Source organism: Pavona decussata, unplaced genomic scaffold, assembly GCF_977016875.1.
Source record: "Pavona decussata unplaced genomic scaffold, jaPavDecu1.1 SCAFFOLD_291, whole genome shotgun sequence".
In the NCBI taxonomy this organism is placed as follows: Eukaryota; Metazoa; Cnidaria; class Anthozoa; order Scleractinia; family Agariciidae; genus Pavona; species Pavona decussata.
Genome location: NW_028145690.1, coordinates 313,972 through 340,215, shown reverse-complemented (window position 1 = coordinate 340,215; position 26,244 = coordinate 313,972). Strand labels below are relative to the sequence as shown.

The 26,244-nt window shown below is 40.8% G+C and overlaps 3 protein-coding genes and 1 pseudogene across 27 annotated transcripts in view; 2 read left to right on the top strand and 2 right to left on the bottom strand.

Annotated features, from left to right (window-relative positions):
• The window catches only part of LOC146454971 (uncharacterized), a 394,059-nt gene that overhangs the window by 95,428 nt on the left and 272,387 nt on the right, over positions 1-26,244 (bottom strand). The window lies entirely within an intron of this gene.
• Positions 1-26,244, top strand: part of LOC146454976 (uncharacterized) — a 234,456-nt gene that overhangs the window by 17,846 nt on the left and 190,366 nt on the right. For 23 of the 24 annotated variants that reach the window (XM_085094858.1, XM_085094863.1, XM_085094857.1 and 20 more), the window contains 2 exons: positions 1,427-1,543; positions 6,334-8,718. In XM_085094858.1, the coding sequence (XP_084950984.1) occupies positions 1,427-1,543; positions 6,334-7,250 (1,034 nt within the window). In that variant the 3' untranslated portion in view covers positions 7,251-8,718. Of the gene's footprint in view, positions 1-1,426; positions 1,544-6,333; positions 8,719-26,244 lie in introns of those variants that run through there. The other variant, XR_014859129.1, reaches the window with a different exon arrangement.
• The window catches only part of LOC146454983 (uncharacterized), a 146,278-nt gene that overhangs the window by 76,152 nt on the left and 43,882 nt on the right, over positions 1-26,244 (bottom strand). The gene's annotated exons all lie outside the window — the stretch shown is intronic.
• On the top strand, positions 14,046-23,833 carry LOC146454987 (uncharacterized; annotated as a pseudogene). The gene is made up of 6 exons (XR_014859127.1): positions 14,046-14,234; positions 15,259-15,326; positions 15,620-15,761; positions 17,827-18,465; positions 19,341-19,816; positions 22,171-23,833. The product of XR_014859127.1 is annotated as an uncharacterized LOC146454987 (transcript).

Sequence of the window (26,244 nt, the reverse complement as noted above, 5' to 3'; positions counted from 1 at the left end):
GTACTTCTGGGTGCCCAAAATTAACATGATGCAAGATTAACTAAGAAGGAATGTATTTAGATAATCGTTGTTGACCTATGTACCGTGGCCATAGCAACGTGACGAGCTGTTAACGGTACTCAAATAATAGGTTTCCTTTAGTTTTAGAAAATGCACTCATTAGATTTTTTTTCATTTTTGTCTCCAGAAAAGTCACAAAATAGTGACATAGTGACGCTGCTTTCATGTAATTTTCCTGAGACATCCCCTGTAAATATTGGTTTTGCACTTTAATGTTTTGCCGAGATACCCTCTGTCAGATTTGGGTTTTTCTTTGTAGGCAAGTTGCACTATAAGAGAACTACTCTTTTGTCAAATTTCGGCTCCTTAGAAAACAGTTCCTTTCTACTAAAACAACGATTCACAGAATTTTGGTCAAATGCGCCTGCGCGGCTTTTAATTGGGACTTCATAGTAAAGATGCAAAGTTCGCAGTAAAGCTTAGGTCTTCGTTAACCCGCTTTCTTTGCTCGGTGAAAAAAAAAAAGGTTCACAAACGAGGAACTGAGTTATTTTAACCGCAAAATTCAACTTTTGAGCCATTTCATATAAAGTTGAGGGACCGCCTTGTCGACGTCGTAATTCCCTACCACAGCCATAGCGCGCGCTTAACTGTGTCCTGCACTGAACTGGTGAAGCGCGCGCCAACTGTGTTCAATCACCTTAAAGGGACTTTTGACGCTTGAAATTTTAGGGAAATGAAGAAATTCGGATGGCGGATTAAAGATGGCCTTCGTTTGGAAATGACGACGTCATTCTAATGTTATTTTACATGATCACTTCCCGCTGCGCGCCTCAAAAGTATTTACGTTTTATTGCCATTTCTCTAATAACCTTGTAGTTAGTTAACCAAGATAAGGTTACAATAGCAAAGGAAACACTGGCTTGCAAAGCTACTGAAGCTGATTCCGCAAAGGCGTATCGACCACTCTGCCTCCTGTTTAATGCACGTGAAACTTTCACAGTCTGCTGCGACTGACAATTCCGTGGCCCTTAGATCCCAGATCGAATTTGAATTTGGTAATGTTGGTTTTTAAGAGAGTGGAAAACCGGAGTACCCGGAGAAAATCCTCTCGGAAGAAAGACGAGAAACAACAACAAACTCAACCCCCGTGTAAAGCCGTGTCCTGGGATCGTACCATGCCCCCATTGATGGGAGGCGAGTGCTGTCAACACTGCGCCATCCCTGATTCCAATCGATAGCGGACAATGCACACATTAATGATGAAAATATACTATCGGAAAGAATTTAGCTTTGCTTATTAAAACCTGCCGGTGAGGATTATAATATTGCGACACTTGATTCATTTTCTTGCTGGTTTGTTTGTTCATGCAAAATTTGTTCTCCTTAAAGGCTTTAAATGTAGTATTTAAACGTTGCCTTGCAGAAAATGTACCATGTTATTCAAGTCCATGTTCTAACGAAGGAATCTGCTCTAATGAGCCAGGGGGAGGCTACAGTTGTCAATGCAAGTGCGGATTCGGTGGTGAAACATGTGATGAAGGTAAAGGCAATTTGATTACTGTTGTTTTATGACTTGGGAAATTTTTCAGCTAGAAAAAGAAGCATTGTTATTATTAGTTATTATGACCTAAAGCTGTTGCCATTACGTAATGGTTGGATAGGAAAGGATAGATATTTAATTTTGTAATTTTGTAGTAGACGATTTCTCGTAATGACATTATTTTTGATCTCTCACTGTAACAATAACTGGTAGCTATCAAACTTTAGCCGTTTAAATAAAGCTTCTATAAACTATTGTAAAGGCGTATAATAAATATTGATTGACAGTTTAATGCCGGGAGTTTCGACCGTTTTTTTTAAAGGGCATTGACGAAAGAGTCTGTTGTCATTCAACAATGAATGATTATGAACAGTCAATCAACAACTGCCCAAAGCTAGATGAAACATGCAGGCAATTTGCAGTACTGGATGACTTTCACGTCTGGGATTAGTGATGCAACGAAAAACATCTCGAGCAATGGTTTCTTTCACTACAGTAGTTTTGTTCTTTACCCAGACAGGTTAAAGCTTAGGCCCGGTTCATACGTCGAACTTTACATGAGCCGAACCTAATATCTATTAAGGTCGACCGAAATAATTAAGTTCGGCAGTTGATTCAGACGTCGAACCTAACTGAAGTCGAACTTAAAGCTAAAGTGAGAAAATAGATTTTCGTGGTCAGCCGTTGTTGTTTTTAGTCAACGAGATTCAAAATGGCGGGAAATATGAATTCTGACATGGAAGAGCTTGTTTAGTAAAATAATGAAGACAGACCAAACACGGCTCCTATTGGTCGAGATAGGAAGACGTTCAAAGCTAATTTGCTCTTACGAGTTCGTCTTTCAAAGATCTCCCATTTCTGTACGAAAGCAGGGAAGGGTCTTTGTAGATCTCTCTTAGCAGAGGCTGATTTTCTATCAAGTGCCATTTACTCATCTGAATGGTTTTACGTTAGGCACAGAAGGGCGATATTCCCTAACAAACGGCAAAATGTTTTTGCGCGTTTTTTGTTTGTCTTGTAGTACCGACATTCTTTCGCGGAGATTGACTTGTGAAAGAGTTTTATCTATAAGGTTATCGAGGTAATCTCTGCAGCGTAATCTCTGTTTGAATAGAGTAATGTTTTTTTCAAATGCTGTTTTTGAAGATTTTGTTCTGAGAAGTCTTAAGGCTTCGCCTTTGATATAGCCTGTATTGGAAAGTTTCTGTCTGTTTGAAGTGCGTGTGCACATCAAGAATAGATTCTTTTTTTTTTTTAATACTTTCGCATCTCAGACAAGTATATTTAGCTGTTTCGAAACAAGAAGAACAAGCACATTCCTCTTTTCCCGCCATCTTGTTCAGAATGAAGTCCTTTGCGCATGCCAAGTCGTTGGAACGCACAGACCCCTGGGATAGCTATAATTTATATAATTTATACGTGACGTATGCATTTGGTTCGGCACATGTAAAAGCTCGACGTCTGGATTGAAGTCGAACTTTTGCCGTTCTATTCGGCTGGCGCAGTCGAATAGAACGGCGGGTCGACCCAAATACAAATCTGTCGATCCTAACTGATTTTAATTTTTTTTTTATTTATTTTTTTTATTTTTTGGTTAGCATTAAAGTTATATCAGGATTTACATTGTATTTAACTTTTGTAATAATACTAGGTTTCAGCATAATTTTTTTTAAGAAGAACTAAACTACCTCGCTAACAATCAATCTTAGTTTTGAGATAGTCTGGGTACTAGAATGTGACGTTTCCGTTTGAATAAAACGTCGTGTTCAAGTAATGTTGCGAGCCCGATTAGATCAACAAACTTAACTGTTTAAATCAAGGAGCCAGGTTAAACACTCAGTTATAGCTGTAAACGTTTCAAAGGTTAGCTGTTAATTTGCCGTTCTTCAGTTCCATGTTTCAACATTTTACATTTCCAAGTCGTTTTACCTATTAAGTGCAACGAGGAGACTTATTCAAACCGGCTGTATGTCATGCAAAATAAGAACTCTTCCTCTGCAGACGCTGGCCGCTCAGGTACAAGGTAAAATAAGCTTTTTAATTTGCTAAAACTGCATAGAATGATACATGTCAGCTCAGGCACGTAGGGCCAGCTGTGGTGCGGCAGTTTGAAACGTGTGGTAGAGAAGTTCACCCTGAATTTATTCACAATTTTCTCCCTCGTTATGTCGTTTACATATTTCCTTCGTGTTTTGTTGTTTGGCGTTTTTCTGAACTCTCTACCGGGTCTGTTCATTGTGCCCCTGACGAGATTGACAGACCGTCCGAGCAGACAGAGCTTTATTTTGCTTTTGACAATCTATGCTGTTTCTTAATTATCTTTTTGGTGAGCTCACTAAAATACGTGTGTAAGATTTTTTAATAATTATACTTAACATTAAGTAATAAGAAGGAAAGCTAGATCGCTTCTCACTCTTTCCGAAAAGATAAGCACTTTTAAGTTTGCATTAGAATATCAGAAAATCGATTCTTATAAACGCTTAGAACTGCAAACAAAAGAGCTGTCTACCCGGGCATTCAGCTGTTCATCTAGTTTCGCGGGTTCGTTCACTCGGTTTCTCGCTCGTTCGTTTTCGCCGACGAGCGCTAGGTGGACCGTTAGATCGTTAACTCGGTCATTCGGCTATTCGTTCGCTCGGGCTTCCGTTTGTTCGTTCGTTTGCGTTTCTGGTTTGTTCAGTTGTTACTCCGTATGCCCAGTTCCTCCTGCTATTCATGGGCATAATTGTTGTAGGCAATAAAATTTAACCAATTAAAAGCTCCATTAAGGCGTCGCGGTGAGGTTCCTTCATGTTTTAATACCTAAGGCTGCCGTGCTACTGAGAAAGACTTGTTTCTCCACTCTGACATAAATATCTGACAAAAAAAAAAAGTTGGCATTAAGTTAGCGCACTTAAGTCATTTAAAATAAAGTTGCTTCTTTCTGCAGTTTTTTATTAATTTAATTTACAGCCTTTAATTATTAATAAGTATTTCAAGAACAAACAGAAGCCCCAAATTCGGCAAAACGACCGTGAAATTGGCAATTGGCGATGTTCCTTCGGTCGTGCGGTCGTGCGGATGTTCGGTTGTGTCTGTTCACTTTGCCTTGCGCCCTCGGGGCATCTTGTCTGGTTATTTAAGTTAGTCATTCAGTGTCCTGTGTGGTTCCGGCATTGTGTTCATTCTTCTTTCCCTTTGTCGGTCTCTTCCGTACTTTCGTACGGGTTCTTCCTCCTCCGCCAGTTCTACTGGTGGCACGGCTCCGGCTTACTCAAAATCCTATCATGGGCTCATACATGAAATTTAACCAATAACATTTACCAATTAAAAGCTGTATTAAAACATTACGAAGAAGTTCCTTCATGTTTTAATACCCGTGGCTGTCTTGCTACAGAGAAAGACTTCTTCTTTCTCCGATCTGACGCAAACAGTCTTAGTTTGTTTTTAATCCCTGAAACCCTTTGAACAAAGGTGTACACATAATAAATTTTCTACAGTCCCCCTATGAAATGTTTAAAAAGGTATATATGAACTGAGTTACGATTGACACTATTGATTTGATTTCTTTAGGTGAATATACTAGTTTAAAAGCTTTAGAGTTCACTTACCATGGTTATGATATAGCAACTGAAAATGAGATAGACTTAGGATGAAAATTATGATCATAGAAATATCGAGAAAAGTAATGGTGTAATACCATTAGAATAAGATTATCGAATTTACAAAGTCTTTTGATAATATTCTTAAATATTGTACCTGCATCAAACGTAAAGTCCTCCTGGTTGCCATTCAATCCATTTTTCATCTTTTCAATTTATTTCTTTTTTTGGTGAGGTAGGAGGGGGAGGGGGAGAGATTAATTAATTGTTTGCTGCTATGATTTGCAAGGTTATACTAGATTGGCCCGAGTAATAGCTACCTGTAGCCTCTTGCTGTTGACTTTTAAAAAGCTGACTGCAACCTCATTTAGAAATGTGTGCAAGCTGAGGTCCCACCTTTGCGAAAAATCAATTTATTTAAAGGCTCCATTGGCAAACATAGAGAAGACGATTTTTAGGGGTTGAGACATCCTTCCCGTTAATAAAGATAAACAGTTTTTAGTTGTTTGGAAAGGGGAAACAATAATCTAGAAATCCTTAAAGAATTTTAATTCTTAAAAGCGGTTAAAAGCGGTTTCACCGAATGGGTAACTTTTATGCGACTTTGGAGTGACCTCAAAATCTTGTGTTTTCATTTTCTATTTTCTGTGCTATTTTGGCATGAGGTACCTAAAAAAATTCCCAAAAAAATAAAACAGGCGAACAACAACAACAACAATCTTTTATTCGTGCCCAGAAATTATACAGTTACATTAATACAAGAAAGAAAAATTACTAAAGAAGAGGGCACAGCCACTTAGAAATAGCAAGCTAATCGAGCTAAGTGCGAATCAGCCCAAAAAAACACCATTTTTGTTCATTGTATACATGTATGTTGATTGTCTTGAGCAGAAAATATAAAGAAAATCTATTTTCTACCGATATCGGAGTTGTCCTTACGCGGACGCGCTCTTAACAGCTCCATCTGGTAGGAATTTATCATTTGAGAGAAATGGTAAGTTCGGTCTTTGCAGACTGAACCAAACCTCGGCCTTGACAATCCTTATGATCATACTAACTCCCTCCCTCCCAGTGGCGCAGTGGTCGCTCCATGCTGCGACTGGAAAAAAAATTAATGATAAGCACCTCTCTGTTAGGTATTGTCTTGGATAGTCCAATATGACTCAGGTAACTGATATTTGGAACATGCACGTTTTCCTTTTTCATCAGACCGTCCTCCGCTTTCGTTTAACTTCACGACGGGTGGACGCAGGGGGCAATATGGCGTTATACAAAAGTTCACTGTTCCAACAAGCTGTCGTTATCGAATCAAAGCCTGGGGCGCTCGAGGAGGAACGCACTCGTACAACTATGGATACAAACCGGGAACTTACTATGGAGGCCAGGGAGCGTTCAAGGAAGGCACCTTCACACTGAATAAAGGGACAGTTCTGAAGGTTGTGGTGGGACAGAGAGGAGGAGATTCAGTGGAGGTGTCTGGAGGACAATCAACTAACGGGACTAACAGGACAGCAGCTGAACTGGGACTGTCTGTAGAGGACAATGCTGGTACAGGGGGAGGGGGAGGGAGTTTTGTTTATACTAGTAGTAATGTACTATTGTTAGCTGCTGGAGGGGGAGGGGGTGCGTCTGCTGGATATAACGGAGTGGATGGTCAGTCAAGTACTAATGGCACAAGTAGTGTGGGCCTTCATTTGTTTCAAACTAGGCGTGGGGGAGTGGGGGGACAACCAGGTGAATGTAACACAGTAGATGCTAATTACCATGGGGGAGTAGGTGCGGGTTGGTTTGCTCAGGGATGTGCTAGGGCCGGATTAAGTCATGGTGAGAGAGGAGGGTCACGTGCTCAGAGGTGGGTGGGAGGAAGAGCTGGTATAATGAATAGCGGAAAGTATGGAGGGCCACCCCCTGGGGCGGCAGGTGGGTTTGGTGGTGGGGGAGGGGGATCCGAAGATAATGGTGCATCTGGTGGAGGAGGGGGGTACTCTGGGGGTGGAAGCGGTACTTCGTGGTTTCAAGCCGGAGGGGGAGGTGGTTCGTATTGTAGTGGTACGAGTTGTTCTGGTGCAACTGGTGGTAATTTGAAGGATGATGGGATTGTTCAAATTACTGAGGTTTTTCAGTAGTTGTTAAAAAATAGAAATTGGTTGTTTTTTTTATATTTGAGATCTTAAAGTATCTTAATAGTTCTACTTCAAAATTCACATGATCAGCGAGAGGGATGCAAATTATTGTAATTAAGGGTTGGTTTATTCCATATGCAGTGCGGTATCAGTTGAGCCGGCTCCGGTGTGGATAGAGTCTCTTACTGCGAAAAGATATACCTTCGTATACTGTGTGATAACTGTTCAATTGAGGGGGCTAAACACATGTGGAGCTTGTTAAGGCCCGCCAAAAATGACAAGTTCTCTAATCGGTGTGTGGAGGCGCGGTGGTGTAGTGGTTTCCCCATCAAATTTTCGATCAGACTTCTGGGATGATCAGAGGGTTTGTGGCTCGAGGCTCGGTTGGTCTTTGTATTAACAGAGGGATTAGAGAGGTTAAGGATGACGCTTACGGCAAACGGCAAGCGTGAGATATGACCATGTAGCCATGTTTGTCCTATGTTTGCCGCTTGCTGTTTTCAGTTTCTCTGTCAAATCGGGTAGTTTTGCGTTAGAATCAAAGGCCAGAATTAGTTTGCACTATTCCCATCGTTGTAATCTTTATTTCAAGAAATCATAAACGCGAATCTCACGTTTACCGTAAACGCGACACTCTTTCTCTCTAATTTAGAATCGCAAACGGCAAACGTGACTGAAATTCGCGTTTATGTTTTCTTGATAAAATGAGTACATAGATTAGAATAGTGGATAATAATTCTGGCCTTATATGCTAAAGGAAAACTAATTAATTTTACTCAGAAACTGAAAACAGCGAGCGGCAAATAAAGGATAAATAAAGGATAAATTTTTCTTACTTCATAGGCACTTTAACGTGATTCTAAATCCCTCTTATGTCAGTTGTTTCTTCAACTAAGACAAGAAACTTTGCTCGACATTGTCTTCCTTCACCCAGGTGTATAGATGGGTACGTCCGTGTACGTTGCGAGACACTCGCGGAGGAAACATTTCAATGGACTATCATCCCATACAGGGGGAAAGGGGGGAGGGGGGGGGGAGGGGGGAGTAATACTGCTCCTAGCTGCTACATGCTATACGGAAACCGGGTTACGCTCCGTGTGGGCCACTTAGGTTTGAAGTGGGTATTAACCTTGTTTATTTTGTTGCCTTTTATTAAAACTATAGCAGTGAAGTATAGAGTAAGGTATATACCACGTTCAAAACTGTTTTCTTTACGCGGTACGGGATCGATGACGTCACATATTATGTGGCAATAGTGGGTTCTTTCTCTTATAAATTGTATTGGAGTGTTTTTGAAGTTGTGTAATGTGAATTGATTATAGACTGTGTAAATTTGTTTCCCATTTTGTAGTTTGTTTTGTCTCCTAGCCGCCAAACTCAGAACTGTCTTGAACGTTTCGTTTGTCTTTAATAACGTGTCTTTGTTAATTTGCATCAGTCTTCCGTAAATAAATCTTGTGAAAGGGGAGAAGTTTGTTTTCATTTACTCTCATCGTGTCGCTAGCTATTTTAGCTCTTCGCGCAACAAATTTTCATGTTGTAAAGGTAGACGCTGTTTCTACGTTTTGCAACATGGAAATTTGTTGCCCGCGGGGGTGGTCATAGGAGCTACAAACAGTCGCAACTTGTTATGTTACCCATATTACCTGACCTTAAACGTGCTTTAGTCCTTGTGCTTTGCGATCTGAAGGGTTTCGTGTGTCCGCACGTATAGTCAACGGCCGCAAAAAATTAAGACCCTTCAAATCGATAAAAAATTAAGCCGCAAGAGCCTGACAAAACACAACGGCACCACACTAGCAATAAAGTCATGTTCGATCATGTTCAGTAATGTTTATTTGAAATATGAAAAAGTCGTCGCATTAGGATTGCATCGTCCGAATCAAAACTTAAAACCAAGTTGTACTGGAAAGTGAGACCATACACATGCATGTAGTTGCTGGTACCGTAGCGCTGAATGACTGCCATGCATCTGAATTAAGTTTTTCAGATAAATCACATAAACTGAAATAATAATTATGGAGCTTCGTTGTAACCATGGTAAAATTAAAATTCGTACTTGGCTACGAGGCTTAGAGGAATAAAACAACAGAAATTATATCAAGGTTCTGAGATGAATAATTGATTTGTTCTGTTTTATTTCCCAAAGCCTCCTAGCCAATTGGTCTATTGCCTGACAACAGAGATGTAAAAATATCTACAGGTTCCCATTTGATAACTGAAAAAGGAAACACTTTTTATGTATTTTTTTTCATTATCTCTCATACACGGTGACAGAAAACAGCCTGCGCTTCGTATCCAAACCCCTAAAAAACTTACCGGCGGACCTGAACACATTGATTGCTTCCAAAACATAGAGAGAGGCAATCATATTTAATCTTAAAATCGTTTTCTCGAAACAAGTTGACGTCAAGTTTGAACTAAAAACCAACACTAATTGATGACAAATAAAAGAAACTTATCAACGGGCCCGAAAAATTATCCGAACATTTGAGAAACGGCTCCCAGGTCTATTTTCCTTATTTAAACGCGTTTGCTTTGCTACTTTGAAGCGACCAACTCAAAAATGAAGGACTTACAGAATTTACAGAAACCTACATTAATGAGCTTACGGCCAGACTGCCGGGGACTTGAACCCTGCCACCCTGCCTCCTATGAGACATTTGCTCTGAATTTCTGTCGATTGTTAATTTTCGGTGCCGATTTACTCTTTTTTAGTGATCAGGGTATTCTGATTTCCATTCCGCTTAACGCTTTGTTGTAATAAGAAATCTTAGATCATCATTTGCAGCGCAGAAGAAACAGGGATTGACTAATTGGTGGTGGGTACTTCGTGAAAAATGGGTCGTGGGTCCGGTCAGTCGTTAGCCTGCGAACGCAGACGTATTTCCGGCTGTCGCTTCTCCCTGTCGGGTCTAGAGAAGCGACACCAGGAAATACGGCTGCCTTTGGGGGCTGGTGATTCGTGGGTTGTGGGTCCGGTAAGCCGTTGGTTGCGGGCCCGCTGAGTCGTGGTTTGTAAGTTTGTGCGTCTTAAAGAGAGAGGCTCACATTTCAGCGCATGTGGATGAATCTAAATGCTTTTTTCTCTTTCTTATCAACTTTGTGGCCTTAAAAATCCCACCCACACGTACTTCAGTAATCACATTCTATAATTAGTCCAAGCAAAATGGCTGATGACCAAATTCACAGAAAATGCTAGTGGATTGTACTCATATTCTTGGTTTTCACATGACGTCATAAAAAACTGAAATTCATAACTAAACACAATTTTGGGTTTTTATCTTCATCACATATAAGAAAATCTAAATTTCCATCGGCTTGCTTGTTTTCAGCAGGATAGCATTCTTTGTTTTGAAAATAGAGCAGTTTGAATTTTAGATTTTTGCGCAGTGCGTGACAGAAGGATTGCTGCTCTAAACATGTCACGTACATGAAAACATGGATTCGCCTCGTGTTTTTTTTAGGTCTGATCAGCTAACATGTAATAGAAGCGTAAATGTCAATGTGTGAAAGTTCAGCAGAGAGAAGAAAGGCTTTGAAATAGCCAAGGTAAACTCCAGATGTTTTTGCTGGTTTCCGGCCGCCATGTTGGTGCCCATCAGACGGAGCACCAACATGGCGTCCCATACTAAACTCTGTTATTTTGCGTGGTACATTTTCTCGAATAACTCGATTAGGAGATATGGCACAGCCCTGTGGCTTTCACACGTTGTTTATGTATCACTCTTCTACAACATATCAATTTCTTGACTTTATCTATTGAATGGTTGAGGATTTTATTTTTTCACTTGCGTGACGATGTGTGAGGTGAAAACCACCTATTGTCGATATTGACTTTAGTGTTGACCCGAAGGATTTATTCCACAGTTGATGTGTTTACAGTTATTTGCATGCGATATAACGCAATCATATGACAAAATTACCACCCAAGTTACCTATTCCCTTACGAATGGTTCATAAACCGTGCGAATTAAATTAAACAGGCTTGGGTCATAGCGAGCAAAGAAGAAAAACGTACTTTGATTCATGGACATGCGCAGAACCGTGAACCCCTCCCTTAAGCCCATTAAAACCTAATTGCTTTTAGCCTCTCTAAAGGCCCTCCAGTGTCTCTATTGCTGATTTAATTTCTTGCGTGTACACTACCTCCAAGTCTCCAATGCTCAATTTCAATCTATTGCAAATTTTGCCGGGAATTATTTTATTAGTGAACAATGTAGATGCCTAGCTCACCAAATGAATGCATGTATAAAAATTATTGCCGTTCAGTCTCGGCTAATGACGTTAAAAAAATGAACGATTAATTGGTCCCATGGTCGATTTGAACCTCTATTATAACTCAGTCTGCAATATAACATATTCAATTGTGGTCACTGGCAAATATTGCCGATCTGAAATCTTATACGAACTAGACGCATAACTGCGTGTACTCGGGCTTCTCTTATGGAAATAAACTTGGTCAAGCTCTTGACTTGGTATGTCACGTTAGTGTCCCCATTTGCCTAACAACACAGACAATAAAACTGTTAAACAAACGGTTTTCTTTCGATGTTGTTGTGCCTTTTTTTAAGCATGCAATCTAGAGGATTTGGGTGTATTTGAACGAAGATATCATCGACAATGTCCCTAAGCTTTTTGCTTCTTCTTCGCGCTGTTTACATATCCTCACACGAGAATAATTACAATAAACATACTTTGCATAGCGAGATCTCATGTCTTTTCTCACCTTTGTCATCACAATTGAATCGTTGTATAGAATTCCGGTTAACTAAATAGCTTTGTCCAAGATATCACAATTATCAAATGTCGAAATAACAACGGTCTCTGGATAGCCATCTACATACAACGTCAAGCGCTTCCCTACTACCTGCTACTACATAAGCGATTACAATAATTGTAGAGATCGTGATAAAAACAAAGTAAGATAAACTCAATAAAATGATTAGACACTCGTCATGTTTAGTGTGGGTCTACAATGGATTTAGCGTATATTCAAGCTTGCAATCTCTGAGATTCCACTGAAGACGGATGGCTTCGCTTCACTGGAGCTTTGTAAACAGATCATGTGCTCCGCTGACCTCTTTTAACCTTGCGCACGCGCAGAAGACGTCAGAGGGCGATTTGCGACTGGAGAATAAACTCGTGCCCATTTTAAGCCTCGGGCTTTCCTTTGGAAGCCCGAGTAATTACCCGAGAAAGATGTTACTGATAAACGAAAGGACATGCGATTTCAAGCGAGAATTTTGCCAAAGATTTAACTTGTAAGTCAATTCCAACAGTACACATCCCCCGGCGTTAGCGGGGCTACCCCCAAGCATGCAAAATATCAGTTCAAACTTCATAACACTGGAAAATAAAACTAATAACTTTCGTTTTCGGAGCGGCAAGTATGGCGTTAAAAGTGCGAAACAAGATGGCATTTTCCTAAGGCCAACAACCGCTCGTAAATTTGGGAAATAAGATTCCGTTTCGTAAAACTAGGTGATCCGAATACATCATACCGTATTAGAATGTATTAGATTGCGCAAATATACCTTCATTTAAAAGGATACCAAATGATCTTGCAACTGCCGTTGGCGGGTGCCATGTTTCATGTTTCAGTCAAATTTCAACGTAACGTAAGCAGCGACGATGGCGACACCAACGCAAACGTCACTCGGAAATTCAACGTGATGCTACCTCAACTTCCAGCTCCGTCATGTAAATTTCAACGGCCGGTTCAAGATAAGAAAAAGAATGAACAATTCACCGACATGTGCTCACGTTCTGCTCAGTAGCCGCAATATTGGATGTCAAAAGCAGAAGTATATTGGGGAAAGTAGAAAGTGCGACTAAAGGAGTGGGCATAACGGGAAAAGAAAAAGGAGGGTGAGGGAGGGGGATGGGAAATACTTCTTACCCCCTTCCCGAACCCCTTTCCTCATCTACCTAGGTTTTGAAAATCCAACATGGCGGCTACAACCTAATGACTAACCGAGATTCTGTATCACGCGGTGCTCGATTGCAGGCTAACAAAGTACCCGAGCGGTACGCGAAAATTCCCCAACTCCCCGCGAGGAGACGCGTAGCGTGGAAGGCAAATTTCGCGCATGCTTGTGTTTTTTGTTCCTCCACATAAAGAACCACTTGTAATGTATGAATTTGGCTATTTCACGTTGTTATTTTGCGGCCGGGAGTACAAAGAAATGTATCAAAACGTATAACGTACGTGCTGAGCTTATTGTTTTTCCTGACTATACTTTGTGGCGGTTGTCACCGTTACGTTACTTACTATAAGCCTCATCAACAAGTACGGTCGAAATCGTGGCCAGTCATGTGTAAATCATGTCTCTCGTGTTATCAGTAATCGTACTGGTTGCACACGAGCAAGATTTTTGAATTGGCAACGGCTTTTGTTAAATTTGCATTTCAAAAGCTAAATTAACAATTTTTCATTGTCATTGTAAAACAAAACTTGCCAAGTTTTTTTTTCTCCTTCTTCTTAAAACGACTAAAACAATTTTTCACTTCGGAAAACGTGCCAGAGAACTTATTGCTATAAAACTTGCTCAGACGATTGAACCGCATGTTTTTCGTCTGGCAAATGGAAGAGGCTGATGAAAGGCCAGTGTAAACGAAAACAAGACTTGCTTTGCCAATTTTAGCCTGACTTATGACCTCTTGAATACCACTAACGGATGAGATAAACCTTGGCTTTCCGCTTGCATTGCGTGAGTGATTTAGGCAAATGTCAACACAAGACTCTCATTAACATTACATCTTGCCTTGACGCATCTCATCTTTGCACCCGTCCGAAGTGGAATATTATCTTGCGAAGCTGTTGCTTTGTCATGGCGGAGAAACAACAAACCTCGCCTTACCGTGAATCCCACAGTCGTTCGGTTAAGTTTGTTTATCCCGTGTCGTTCGCTTCTTTGTTGATTTGCGTCACTGCATTGGTTGGTGTGGAGATCATAAATCAGCGAGTTCATACGATTGAGGACGGTGAGGGTAAAAGGCGGCATGAGTTTGCGGAATGGCATGTGGCATGGCATAATTATGCGAAATACGATACTTGCGGAATGACTTAAAGAAATAAATTAACTGAAGAGCGTGTCCTGTTTTCGCGCCAATTTTATAATTTTAGATGTTGTGGACTCCAAGCTGAATATCTAAAAACAACTAAACGACAGAAAGAGGATTAGAAAATTCAAGGCTGGGATAAATCATGTCGATCGCTGGTTAGGAAGGAATGAGGGCAAAGAAAGCTATGAATTTTCGTAGTCAAGGGACTGAGTAAATTTAAGTTCACCTTTTGACTTCCATGTAATTGACAAGTTCAACTTGCGTACGTATCTCGCCGATAATGTAAGGTGAGAAAAAACAGAACCTATTTTTCTTATGAGTTTGTTACAATTTTTTTATTCGTTACAATATGTAACCGTTAAATGTTCACAGCGTCTGATAAAGCGAAGGCCAAACGCATTTTTAAGTTCAACAACAGTTTCATAAAAGAATAGCGAAGAAACTTCCAAGCTTTTCCCAGCTTTTAACGGGGTATTTTTCCTCACGAGTACGACCCACATATTTTATTAGACGTTAACACAACTATAGCTCGTTATATCTATGAAAAAAAGTCTGGGATAATAATGTCGAATTAGATAACAAATGCGATACGTGGTAAAAAAAAAAAATTACCCGGCGGAGGTGCCGTGACACCGGTGACTATACTCACTACATAATGTTTCAGCGCTTTGATACCCGAGCCGAGGTCTCACCCAAACTGACTTTAAAATGTTTTTTAAGTCGAGGAAAGGTACGTAACATATACTTTAATATTACTTCGTGTTTTCTTTAACGAGACGTATACTAACATGATGAAGGGGATATTTTTTTTCCAGAAAAGGCGATTAACCATCTGCGAACGATCGTACGCGTCCGAGAATAGGCGTCTCAACGTCTACAATATTTTTCAAAATTACGGAGAAACCTCAGGGGTTCAATCAGCCAATCTTTAGGACGTGTTTAGGTATCAAAGGAAGGAAGCATATACTAGAAAATTCTCAGCTTTCTCCCCATAGCTCCCGCCCTTCTGAGGTAAGTTTTTGTGATAAATGCAAAAAGTATCCGCACATGTACTCATATTTCCTTGAATGTGAATACAATAAACAGTATTCCAGTCATCGATTCCTTCACCCTCACTTCTTCCTAACCACCGATCAGACATGTTCTATCCCAGCTGCAGGCTTGTAAAGAGACGCACTCTTCAGTTAATTTATTTCTGTGAGTCATTCCGCAAGTATCGTATTTCGCATAATTATGCCATGCCGCAGGTCATGCCACATGCCATTCCGCAAACTCATGCCGCCTTTTACCCTCACCGGATTGAGGAGCTTGTGGCGGAAGTAAGACAAACTACGAACAGAGAGCTTGCGAGCAAAGCAGTAAACTCCAAACCCACAGAGAGAGCCATGTCTGCGAGTGAACTGAGTGAGCATGTGGATTTTAAAGACAAGAAAGATGAGACGCAAGGTAATTTAATTTTAACTTGAAACGCAAAAATACCGCAGTAATTAAAGGGGGAGTATCATGGGAGATATCATGATTTTTGGCCAAAATTCACAAAATTTAAACTTTGAACACTGTGTTAATTAATTTCTAAATCGATAATTTAAAGAAATATTAATAGTGATTCTGAGACGAAAGGTTGAACCAAAATATAGTACAACCAGCAACTTTTTCAAATTTGAACCACTCTTTATCTTGGCCAACTGCCGGCTAAAATATCCGTGGATAGTTTCTTTGCATTCTGATAGTCTTTTAATGGAATTTTGTCATTATATCTTGGCTGCTATCAACCAAATAGCGTCTTATTGATTTTCAATGTGTTACTAAAAACAGCGTGATACTGTCCCTTTATCAACGTTCTGTTCGTTTTATTGGAATATCTGTTGTCTGGTACTCACATCAGGATTTCGGATCAAATTTTCCGCTAAAGAATTCAAACAGAACAAGCTGTGCTAACTTACACAAATTCTCCTCAATTTAAAAGTCTTAAAACGATAAGGGAATGCAGGAAACGACTTGACTATTTTATTTAATGGTGTCGTTGGCCGTCCATATCCCTGAAAGAATCGGGGAGCTGAAGACCTCTAGGGAACGCTTTTGGGGTTGTTTTTAGTTTAACAGTGAGGATTATATAAATTTTGACATTTCCTCCAATAAATCAGGCTTGTTTTTATCTATAGGCTTACTCTGAATACTAGAGAAATGCGACTTTTTTTGCATAATATTGCGAGGCTACCAACGACCGGAAGTGCTAGTGCTTGAAGCTACATTGAGGAGAAAATTCAACCGGAGCTACGGCAAGAAGCAAAATCTCAAAACAGATATTTTATACGTTCAGTTCTTACCACACTTGGTCTATGTATACTTTGCGGGGATCAATGCTTTGTCTACGGAAAGCATTGTTTTCAGCGAAAAAAGAATCGAAGGTCATTGAAAGACTAGCCACCCACGCAGACGTCCTTAGGGGTTCGTCACGCGTTTCCTTCCCCACGAACGTTCGTGGGGAAGGAAACGCGTGACGAACCCCTCAGGACGTCTGCGTGGGAGGCTATTGAAAGACAGACAAATTTAATTACTGCGTTGCGCCTCTTAACGCAAATAACAATCCCTGCCCTAAAAAAAAAAATTAGAATCTAGGGTTTGGTTGTGGCCTAGGAGTTGAAAATTGTGATGAGCTTGGAGCTCGGGGCCGTTTACATTTATGATAACGAACGCACGAATAGTTGGCAATGATTAAAACCTTTTTTTTTTGATTGGTGCAAAGCCAAAGTACACGAGGCATCAGTTTGAAAAGGTCAGCAAACATTTAGATCTTATCCGACAATTAACAAATTAAATGAAAATGATAAGGTTGGTGTTTATTATGGATCAGGAGATGTCACATTATCATTCTTAAGAATTCCTAGCGTCGAAAAACAAATTATAATAAAAAAGAAAAGAGAAAAAAGAAACTTGGAATATGATGTTGAAGCAGAACAACAAACAAAATCACACCAGGATAGCACGTTTCAATGACCTCTACCAGAAAGTGGTGACACTACAGAGGATTTTATCCACAGACTCACTATCGGTTGTTTTTAAAAGCCACTTTGTACCGTTAGCTCAACTGAACAATATAACATGCAGGAAAGTAAGTTGCTGAGTAACTTTCATCTAAAAATCGAATCAGTGTAGCAAACAGCGTGCTCCGTAGTAAGTACTTTACTAGAGTATGAAACAAAGGGGAGGAGGGAGGGAGGGGAGGGAGGAGAGATTCAGGTATATGAGTGATTGGGAGGTACGAATGAAGCCAAGTCTTAGACTACAAGATTAATCTAGATCCAGAACGTCCAACCACAAAGAAGTTCGCTAATATCCACATACAACCACCAAAACCTCCCTGCAAAAGTCTTTATATCCAAATGTCGGTGAGAAGCAGTAAAAAGCTAACTTCAAACCTAAGAAAGATCTTCGCACTTCTCCATGACTAAAGTGAAAAGGTTGAACGATATCAGCTTAAACAGGATTTGTTTTATGTTATTGATTGCAGTTAAAATCAAGAGGTTAAGAACGCGTCGGCTTGCTGGAACCTCTCCAGACGGACATAAGCTTACAATTGAGACAGTGAGAAACGAGATAAACAAGACCTTGAACTCTCTAAAGCCGCAGGCATTTTGCTCATCCAAGGAAAAAATTTGCGTTCAAGGTCCGCCGGGAATGTCAGGAGCAAAAGGAACACGTGGCAGAAGAGGGCCGCGTGGATCTACGGGACGCAAAGGATCGCGTGGACTCACAGGCGAACCTGGCCCACATGGAAAGCTGGGTATTATTGGACCACCTAGTCAGCAGGGGGAACAAGGCATTAAAGGAGAACTGGGTCCCAGGGGATTTCCTGGTGCGAAAGGTGATCCCGGAGAATCAATTTCATCCCCTACGGTTGTAATTTCGCCCATGACAAAGAGGGTCAGAGAAAATAGAAACGTCATGTTCCAGTGCTCTGCAACTGGAAACCCAGCACCGACAGTCACGTGGTTTCGCTCTGATGGTCGCTGGACACACCGTTTTCGGTACGAGCGAGATGGAAGATTAGAGGGACGTCACGTGACTCTTGCGGATGCAGGAAGATATGTTTGTGTTGGTAGAAACGTGTTTGGTTCAATGAACCAGTCTGCCATGCTGATTGTTGAAGGTAAATTGTGACCTGTTAATAGCCCAATTTCGATGCATCAAAATTTAGCCTGAAACGATAACATCACTTCGAGGCTCCGGGGAATAAATTGTAGAGTTTATATGGATATATTCCCCGGAACCTCGCAGTGATCTTTATTGTTTCAAGCTGAATTTTAATACAATAAAATCTGCAATTCCACAGCTACAAACCGATGAGTGGTGCCGGATCACTTGTAGACCTGGATCAGCAAATTATTTCAAATACAAAATACTGACGGCAGACTGATCCAACGGCGGAGGTGACGAGCTTGATAGAAATAAGCAAAAAAGGCTAGAATAACTGAAATATATTTGTTTAAAAAAAATTGTCCGATATTTCGGTTTGCAATACAAACCTTCCTCGGGGCTGAACGAAAAAGAAAAGTGAGAAACATAAAGAAATCGTTACAAATAGATTTAAAATATAAAATGCGTGACAATGATTGGTTGTTTAGGACTACGTGACAAGTGTGAGACATGTCATTGGCATGTTTCGTCACGTATATTTATACCAAGAGGGTGCAATGTTTTACCTTTGTCGATAAAATGAGCCTCACGAGCCTTTGTAACTGAGTCACGTTTGCTGCGTATAAGTTCAAGCGGGATTAGGTGGACGTCGTTGATTGAGTAGCCAGGTTGGTTGAAATGAAGCGAGACAGGAGTAGGACTGTTAGTTGATGGTGATTCAGGATAGATCTGCGGTGTTCCTCGAAAAGTTCACTGAGTTGGCGCTTTGTCTCCCCAATGTATCGAGAGTGGCACTTCTTCAATGACCGTTTATCGTGACTGGGACCCTCCCTTTACCACCTGTGGCGTGTCTTAATTTTGTAGTTTAAACATATAATTCCGTCGTAGGTCCTCCTCGTGTTCGGCTCAGCCCAGGTCCCACTCACGCAAAACAAGGGCAAAACGTCACGCTGCCTCAGTGTCACGTGAGTGGATTTCCCGTGCCTGTTGTGACATGGAGGAACTTTACCGAGGAACAGAGCCATTCATAATGAGGGATCATTGGCTTTACTTGCTGCAGAAAGAAATGATACAGGTCCGTATGAATGCACAGCTAGGAACCAACTGGGACATGCGATTGCTATAACTTCACTGTTTGTCTGGTCTCCACCAAAATTCATCACAAAACCGCCAACTAGAGTGAATAAAAATATCGGCGAGCAATTGTCTTTGAATTGCTTTGCAACTGCTCAGGCGCAAATATCGTGGAGACGTATCGGGGGAGCGTGGGAAGATTTCTGCACTCAAGAAATCTGATTCAGGTTCCTACTTATGCGAGGCCAAGCTGCTGTTTTACACTCTTCAGACGAGGACTCTTTTAGAAGGTAAGATGAGTTTTAAGCACGTCAGTCGTGTCTTTGGTAAGCTGTGATGATCCTTTTTGTTACTCGAGCTGAAATTTAGGGGTGTGACATGTGGAAACTCGTACCGGTGCGAGTTTCATACCGGTATGACATAGTGATTTCATATTGTTCTTGCATGAAGGGATGAATTTCATTCCGTGTTTACATGGAGGGACATGCCGGCCGATGTTTGCTTAATTAAACAAACTTGTGATTGTGAAGTCATCTTGGATTGCATGTCGAAAACTACTTATGCGCTACCCGTTCCAGACTCCCGGTAGAGTGATTTCAGGCCAGGACGAAAAGTCGTACGCTTTACTTGACATCGGAATGAGTTTTCGTACCGGAATGAAAATTTCGCTCAGGTACAGTTATCTGGGTGAACTCGCACCGGTATAACTCGCTTCGGTATGAGATTTTGTGCTGATATTATGTAAGCGAATACAGAACCACAAGATTGAACTGGAGTGAACTCGAACCGGAATGAGTCAGGAATGAGCGGTGCCAGTATCATGTAAGCTTTACTCTTGAAAAGCACTATTCCGTTTGTTCTTGCGCCTTAACAACCGACATAAAATTAGAAGTCCTTGAACTTAATTAAGCTTTCAAAAATTTAGAAAAATTAAATCCCTGTTGCGCAAAATTGCACATTTGAAATAGTTTTTTGCATCTCATTAAGTTTTAATACGGGTCTTTAGGTTCGAGAAACGAGGCCTCTTTTTCAAGAGTGAGGTGGTCGCTAATAATTGGGGTAATAAAGGACTACCCGAGGAGTTTGAGGTTGGAGTCCTCGCCGGTGAACCATATTTCCACATAGTACGTTAAATCTTGTTTTTACACGTTTACTTTCTTTGTTTCTTTCATTTATAACAGATCATTACAGTGATCCTATGTGGAATATCATCCGGCTGATTCGCTTAGTACAAATATTCCTTGCTCTCTGTTTCGCATGTTAGTAAAGGACTGCAAAGAGATAGTGATTTGTCAACTTCACATCGTTACCTTTGTGAAGAAAACCCCCCGCATACACAGCCCTGTCTACTATATGAAATTCTAATAATAAATATATTTATCCCATGTCAGAGAATACAGGCAATCAGAAAGCTAGACTGAAACCCGTTGCATTTTCTGCGGTATGCAACGGGTAGTATTCCACGAAAAGATCCCGGCGTTCCTCGCGGCCTACAAAGGCTTTTATACATTAAATGAGCAGTACCTATTTATATTTTTTAATTTTTTTTTATCAAAATTATGTACTTTCAAGAAACGTTGCCAATCTGTTGAATATTTTTTCACTGTTTGTATTTGCTGTTAAGCATTAAAGAGTGACGTTTTGTGTTAATTCAATGATTGGCATGGGATAAATTAGTTATGCAAAGCTTTCTCGTGGTATACCGTGAATATCCCACTCGCGACTTGATTTTTCTTACGGTAAGCGGTATACCACTCGAAAGCATCGAATAACTAGTATCTATACTTGTCAGAATTTTTTTCTTCGATAATTAACAGAGGCCCTTCTCAATGGGGTTAACCTTCAGCCGTCAAACAGTCTAGAACTTACCAGTCATACGTCAAAAAAGGGCAATTTTTAACGTCAACCGTGAAAAAAAGCAGCCGTCAAACGGTTTCAAGGTCTTTGAAATACCACTATTGCAGCCGCTCATCCTGGACTCTCAAAGCTCTCAAAGAATTGTTTTACTCTGGGCTCCATGTTCCCAAATATACTCACTTTGGGGTCTTTCCTAATTTGCGTCTAAACTGACATCACAACTAACTTCCGTCTGGAAGTACTTTCGGTTTTAAAATATTTATGATTTACTACATTGATAACGTGTTTCTGTGTGAAAAACAAACTCCAGAACACAACTGTTAAAATTAAAAAAACACAAAAGTTAAAATTAACTTTAATTCACGGAAGAAATTTCCTTTTCATAACCGTCAACCGCCAAAAGCCGTAAAATTTAACCGTCAACCGTCAAAATCGGCAAAATCTCACTGTTAACCGAGAGAGCTACACTTCCATTGAGACCCTCTTAACAGCTCTAGGTTGGAATTTATCATCTGGGAGAAATTGCAAGTTCGGTCTTTGCAGACTGAGCCAAACCTCGGCCTTAACAATCCTAATGACCATACTAACTCCCTTCCTCCCAGCGGCGCATTGGTCACTCCATGCTGCAACTGGACAAATTAATGATAAGCACCTCTCTGGAAAGTATTGTCTTGGATAGTCCAATATGGCTTAGGTAACTGATATTTGGAACATACGCATTAAAGCTTTAGTTTATGTTCTGCTGTAGTGTTTAAGTTGACTGCATAACGTTTTCCTTTTTCATCAGTCTGTCCTCCTCTTTCGCTTAACTTCACGACGGATGGACGCAAGGGGCGATATGGTGTTATACAAAAGTTCACAGTTCCAAGAAGCGGTCGCTATCTGATTAAAACCTGGGGCGCTCGAGGAGGAACGCACTCGTACAACTATGGATACAAACCGGGAACTTATTACGGCGGCCGGGGAGCGTTCAAAGAAGGCACCTTCACACTGAATAAAGGGACAGTACTAAATGTTGTGGTGGGACAGAGAGGAGGAGATTCAGTGGAGGTGAAAGGAGGACAACCAACTACAAGGACAGCAGCTGAACTGGGACTGTCTGTAGAGGACAATGCTGGTACAGGGGGAGGGGGAGGGAGTTTTGTTTATACAAGTAGTAATGTACTATTATTAGCTGCCGGAGGTGGAGGGGGTGCTTCTGGTGGATATAACGGTGAGGATGGTCTGTCGGGTACTAGTGGCAAAAGAAGTGTAGGGAGATATTCGCATAATGTTCGGAATGGAGGAACAGGAAGACAGCCAGGTAAATGTAACACTGCAGGTGCTAGTCACCATGGGGGAGTGGGTGCGGGTTGGCTTGGTCAAGGATGTGCTAGGAGCGGAGCAGAGCATGGAGAGAGAGGAGGGTCACGTGCTCAGGGCTGGGTGGGAGGAAGAGCTGGTGGAATGAATAGCGGACACAATGGAGGGCCAACCCCTGGGGCGGTAGGTGGGTTTGGTGGTGGGGGTGGGGGATCCGAAGATAATGGTGCATCCGGTGGAGGTGGGGGGTACTCTGGGGGAGGAAGCGGTACTCACTCAAATCAAGCCGGAGGGGGTGGGGGCTCGTATTGTAGTGGTACGGGTTGCTCTGGTTCAACTGGTGGTAATACGAAAGATGATGGGCGTGTTCAAATTACTGAGCTTACTGATTAGTTGGAAATCAGTTACAGGAAAGCATTTCTGGTTGGTCTTTTTTTAGATCTCAAATTATCTTAATGGATCTACTTCAATTTAACTGATTTAAAATTCGTATTAATTACTGCAGACAGGAACAGCGAGAGCGATGCAAACTATTGTAATTAAGGGATATTAGTTTATCTACGCAACGACAAATTCTTAAATCTAATGATTACTATCGAGTATGAGTATTTTGAGCCGGCTCCGTCGTGCAAACATACTGAGAAAAATACCCAATCGTATGTTATATAACGAACCATTCAACTGAAGGGAAAGACCACATGTGGAGTCTGTTGAGTTCCGTGAAAATAAAACGTTCTCTAATCGGTCTGTGGAGGCGAGGTGGTGTAGTGGTTACCCCATAAAAATTCCAGTCAGACTAATGGGAAGAACAGAGAGCTGGGGGCTCGAGGCTAGGCTTGTCTCTGCATTAATAGAAAGATTTAAAATCGTGATTACGGCAAACAGCCAACATTAGATTCGCGTTTATGTTTTCTTTATAAAATGAGTACATAGATGAGACTACTGCAAAAATAATTCTGGCTTTTCATGATAAAGGAAAACTAATCAATTTTACTGAGAAATTGGAAACAGCGAGAGGGAAATGAAGAAACTTGGCCACGAGGTAATTTCTGCCGTTTTCCGATTTCATTCCTGTAAACACAATTCTAAACCTCTCTAATGATTTAGTCTAATTCGTCACTAAGTGTGACGGGGGAAACTAACCCCCAACTATTGTACACACAAAGACCACACCAGCACACCAGGAACTCCATGCCCTACTCCTAAAGAACCCACACACTAATCGAAAGTTTCGATTAGTGTGTGGGTTCTTTAACGTCCCACAAGGTTATGAACATGAAAGTGTTGTGAGACGGGTCCTACGGTTTATCGTCCTTATCCGAGAAGACTAGAACGTCTAACCATTTGCAGATATCAAAGCAAAGGCAGCACTTTCTCCTCAGTTATTTAAAGACCCTGAGTGGTGGTCCGGCCGGTGTTTGAACCCACGACCTCACGCACGGTAGTCCGGTGCTCTACCAACTGAGCCAACCGGTCGGCGGTTGTCAGTTGTTTCCTTAACTAAGACAAGAAACTTCACTCGACATTGTCTTCCTTAACCCAGTTGTATACACTCGATTGCAAAAACGTTGATACCTAAAAAGCATAAACCGTGAACGATGAGACCCAATGGCTTTATGGGTATAAGTGTACTAAATATATATGCATAATATTCTATTCTCCTGCGACGCTTGATGACCAAAATTAATTGTACGTGGTGAATCAAGTTGGCCAATAAGGGCTTATTTTTTAAACACTACCCACAAATCCCTTGGGTCTCATCGTTCATGGTTTATACTTTTTCGGTGTCAACGTTTTTGCAATCGAGTGTATATGGGTCCGTGTATGTTGCGAGACAATTGCGGGGGAAACATTTCAATGGACTATCATCCCATACCAGAGGAAAGGGGGTGGGGGGGGGGGGGGGGAGGAGAAATACTGCTTCTAGCTGGTACACGCCAAAGAAACTGGTTAAGCTCCGTGTGGGCCACTCAGTAAGTTTGAAGTGGGTATTAACCTTGTTTATTTTGTGGCGTTTATTAAAACTATAGCATTGAACCTTTTAAGGTATAGACCACGTTCAAAACTGTTTTCTTTACGGGATCAATGACATCACATATTATGTGGCAATAGTGGATTCTTTCTGTTATAAATTGTATTGGAGTATTTTTGAGTTGTTTAATGTGAATTGATTATAGATTGTGTAAATTTGTTTACCATTTTGTTGTTTGTTTTGTCTCCTAGCCGTCAAACTCAGAACTGCCTTGAACGTTTTGTTTGTCTTTAATAACGTGTCGTTTGGGAATTTGCATTAGTCTTCCGTAAATAAATCTTGTGAAAAGGGAGAACTTTGTTTTATTTACTCTCATATGTCGCCAGCTATTTTAGCTACGCGCGAAACAAATTTTCATGTTGTAGAAAGTAGACGCTTTTTCTACGTTTTGCAACATGGAAATTTGTTGTCCGCGGGGGTGGTTATAGGAGCTACAAACAGTCGCAACTTGTAATGCAGTATTTGTTATGTTACCCGTATTACCAGGCCTTAAACGTACTTTAGTTGTTGTGCTTTGTGATTTGAAGGGTTTCGCGTGGCCGCGCGTATAGTCAACGGCCGCAAAAAACCCATGCATATCAGAACCTGATCTGAAACTGAGGACCTTTCTTCTATTTAACTTATTGGTGTTGGGTTGTTTGTGAGCCGGGGGCCGTACGTGGGTCCGTTGAGTCGTTATTGGTTCGTTTATACACCTTCAGTCCATTAATACCCTTTTTGGCTGAAGGTGCTTAGTTCGCCAATGGAATGCATAAAAATTATTGCTGTTCTTCACTTTTGACGTTAGATAAGGAACGATTAACCCCTAAGGCAAAACGACATTTTCTCCAGATCCAAGACTACAAACTCAATGTCCATGTATGATATACCATTTTAAAGCTACTCATGAGTGTATTTCATAACTGATATAATTATGAGTAAGAAAAATTATGGCTTTGAGATAAATGGCCTTAAAACGTAAAAATTTAAAACTTCAAAAACGTCCCTATCCTTGTGTATATTAGGTATACCCCTAAACTATAGCTTATTTTTCAGGTCTCAACATCTTCATTAATGTGAGAGCTGTCTTAAGACCCACAACTTCTAAGGGGAAAAAAGTTGAAAAGTTATGGGGGTGGTCAACCATATCAGATATGGGAAAGGTGTTAAGTTTTTATCCTTTCAATAAGTAGATCTTCGCAAGACCATCTATTATAGAAATCTGTCAAATATTGACAGAGTTATGGCATTATGTGCCAAATGGCACTCTTAGGGATTAAAGGGTTAATTTGATCCTATGGTCGATTTGGTCCTCTATAGCTAAGTCTACAATTGTGATTTGGGTTCACAGGCTTATATTGTCAATCTGAAATATATCTTAAAGGAATTAACCTTGAAAGAGGTTACTTACAAAAAAGGACATACGATTTAGCGATAATTTTGCTAAAGTTCTTACTTGAGTTATGTATCAGTCAATTCCAACAGAGCCCATGATCCCCTGGCATTAGCGGGGCAGGGCATTCGCCTACCCCGAGCATTTGACGGCCT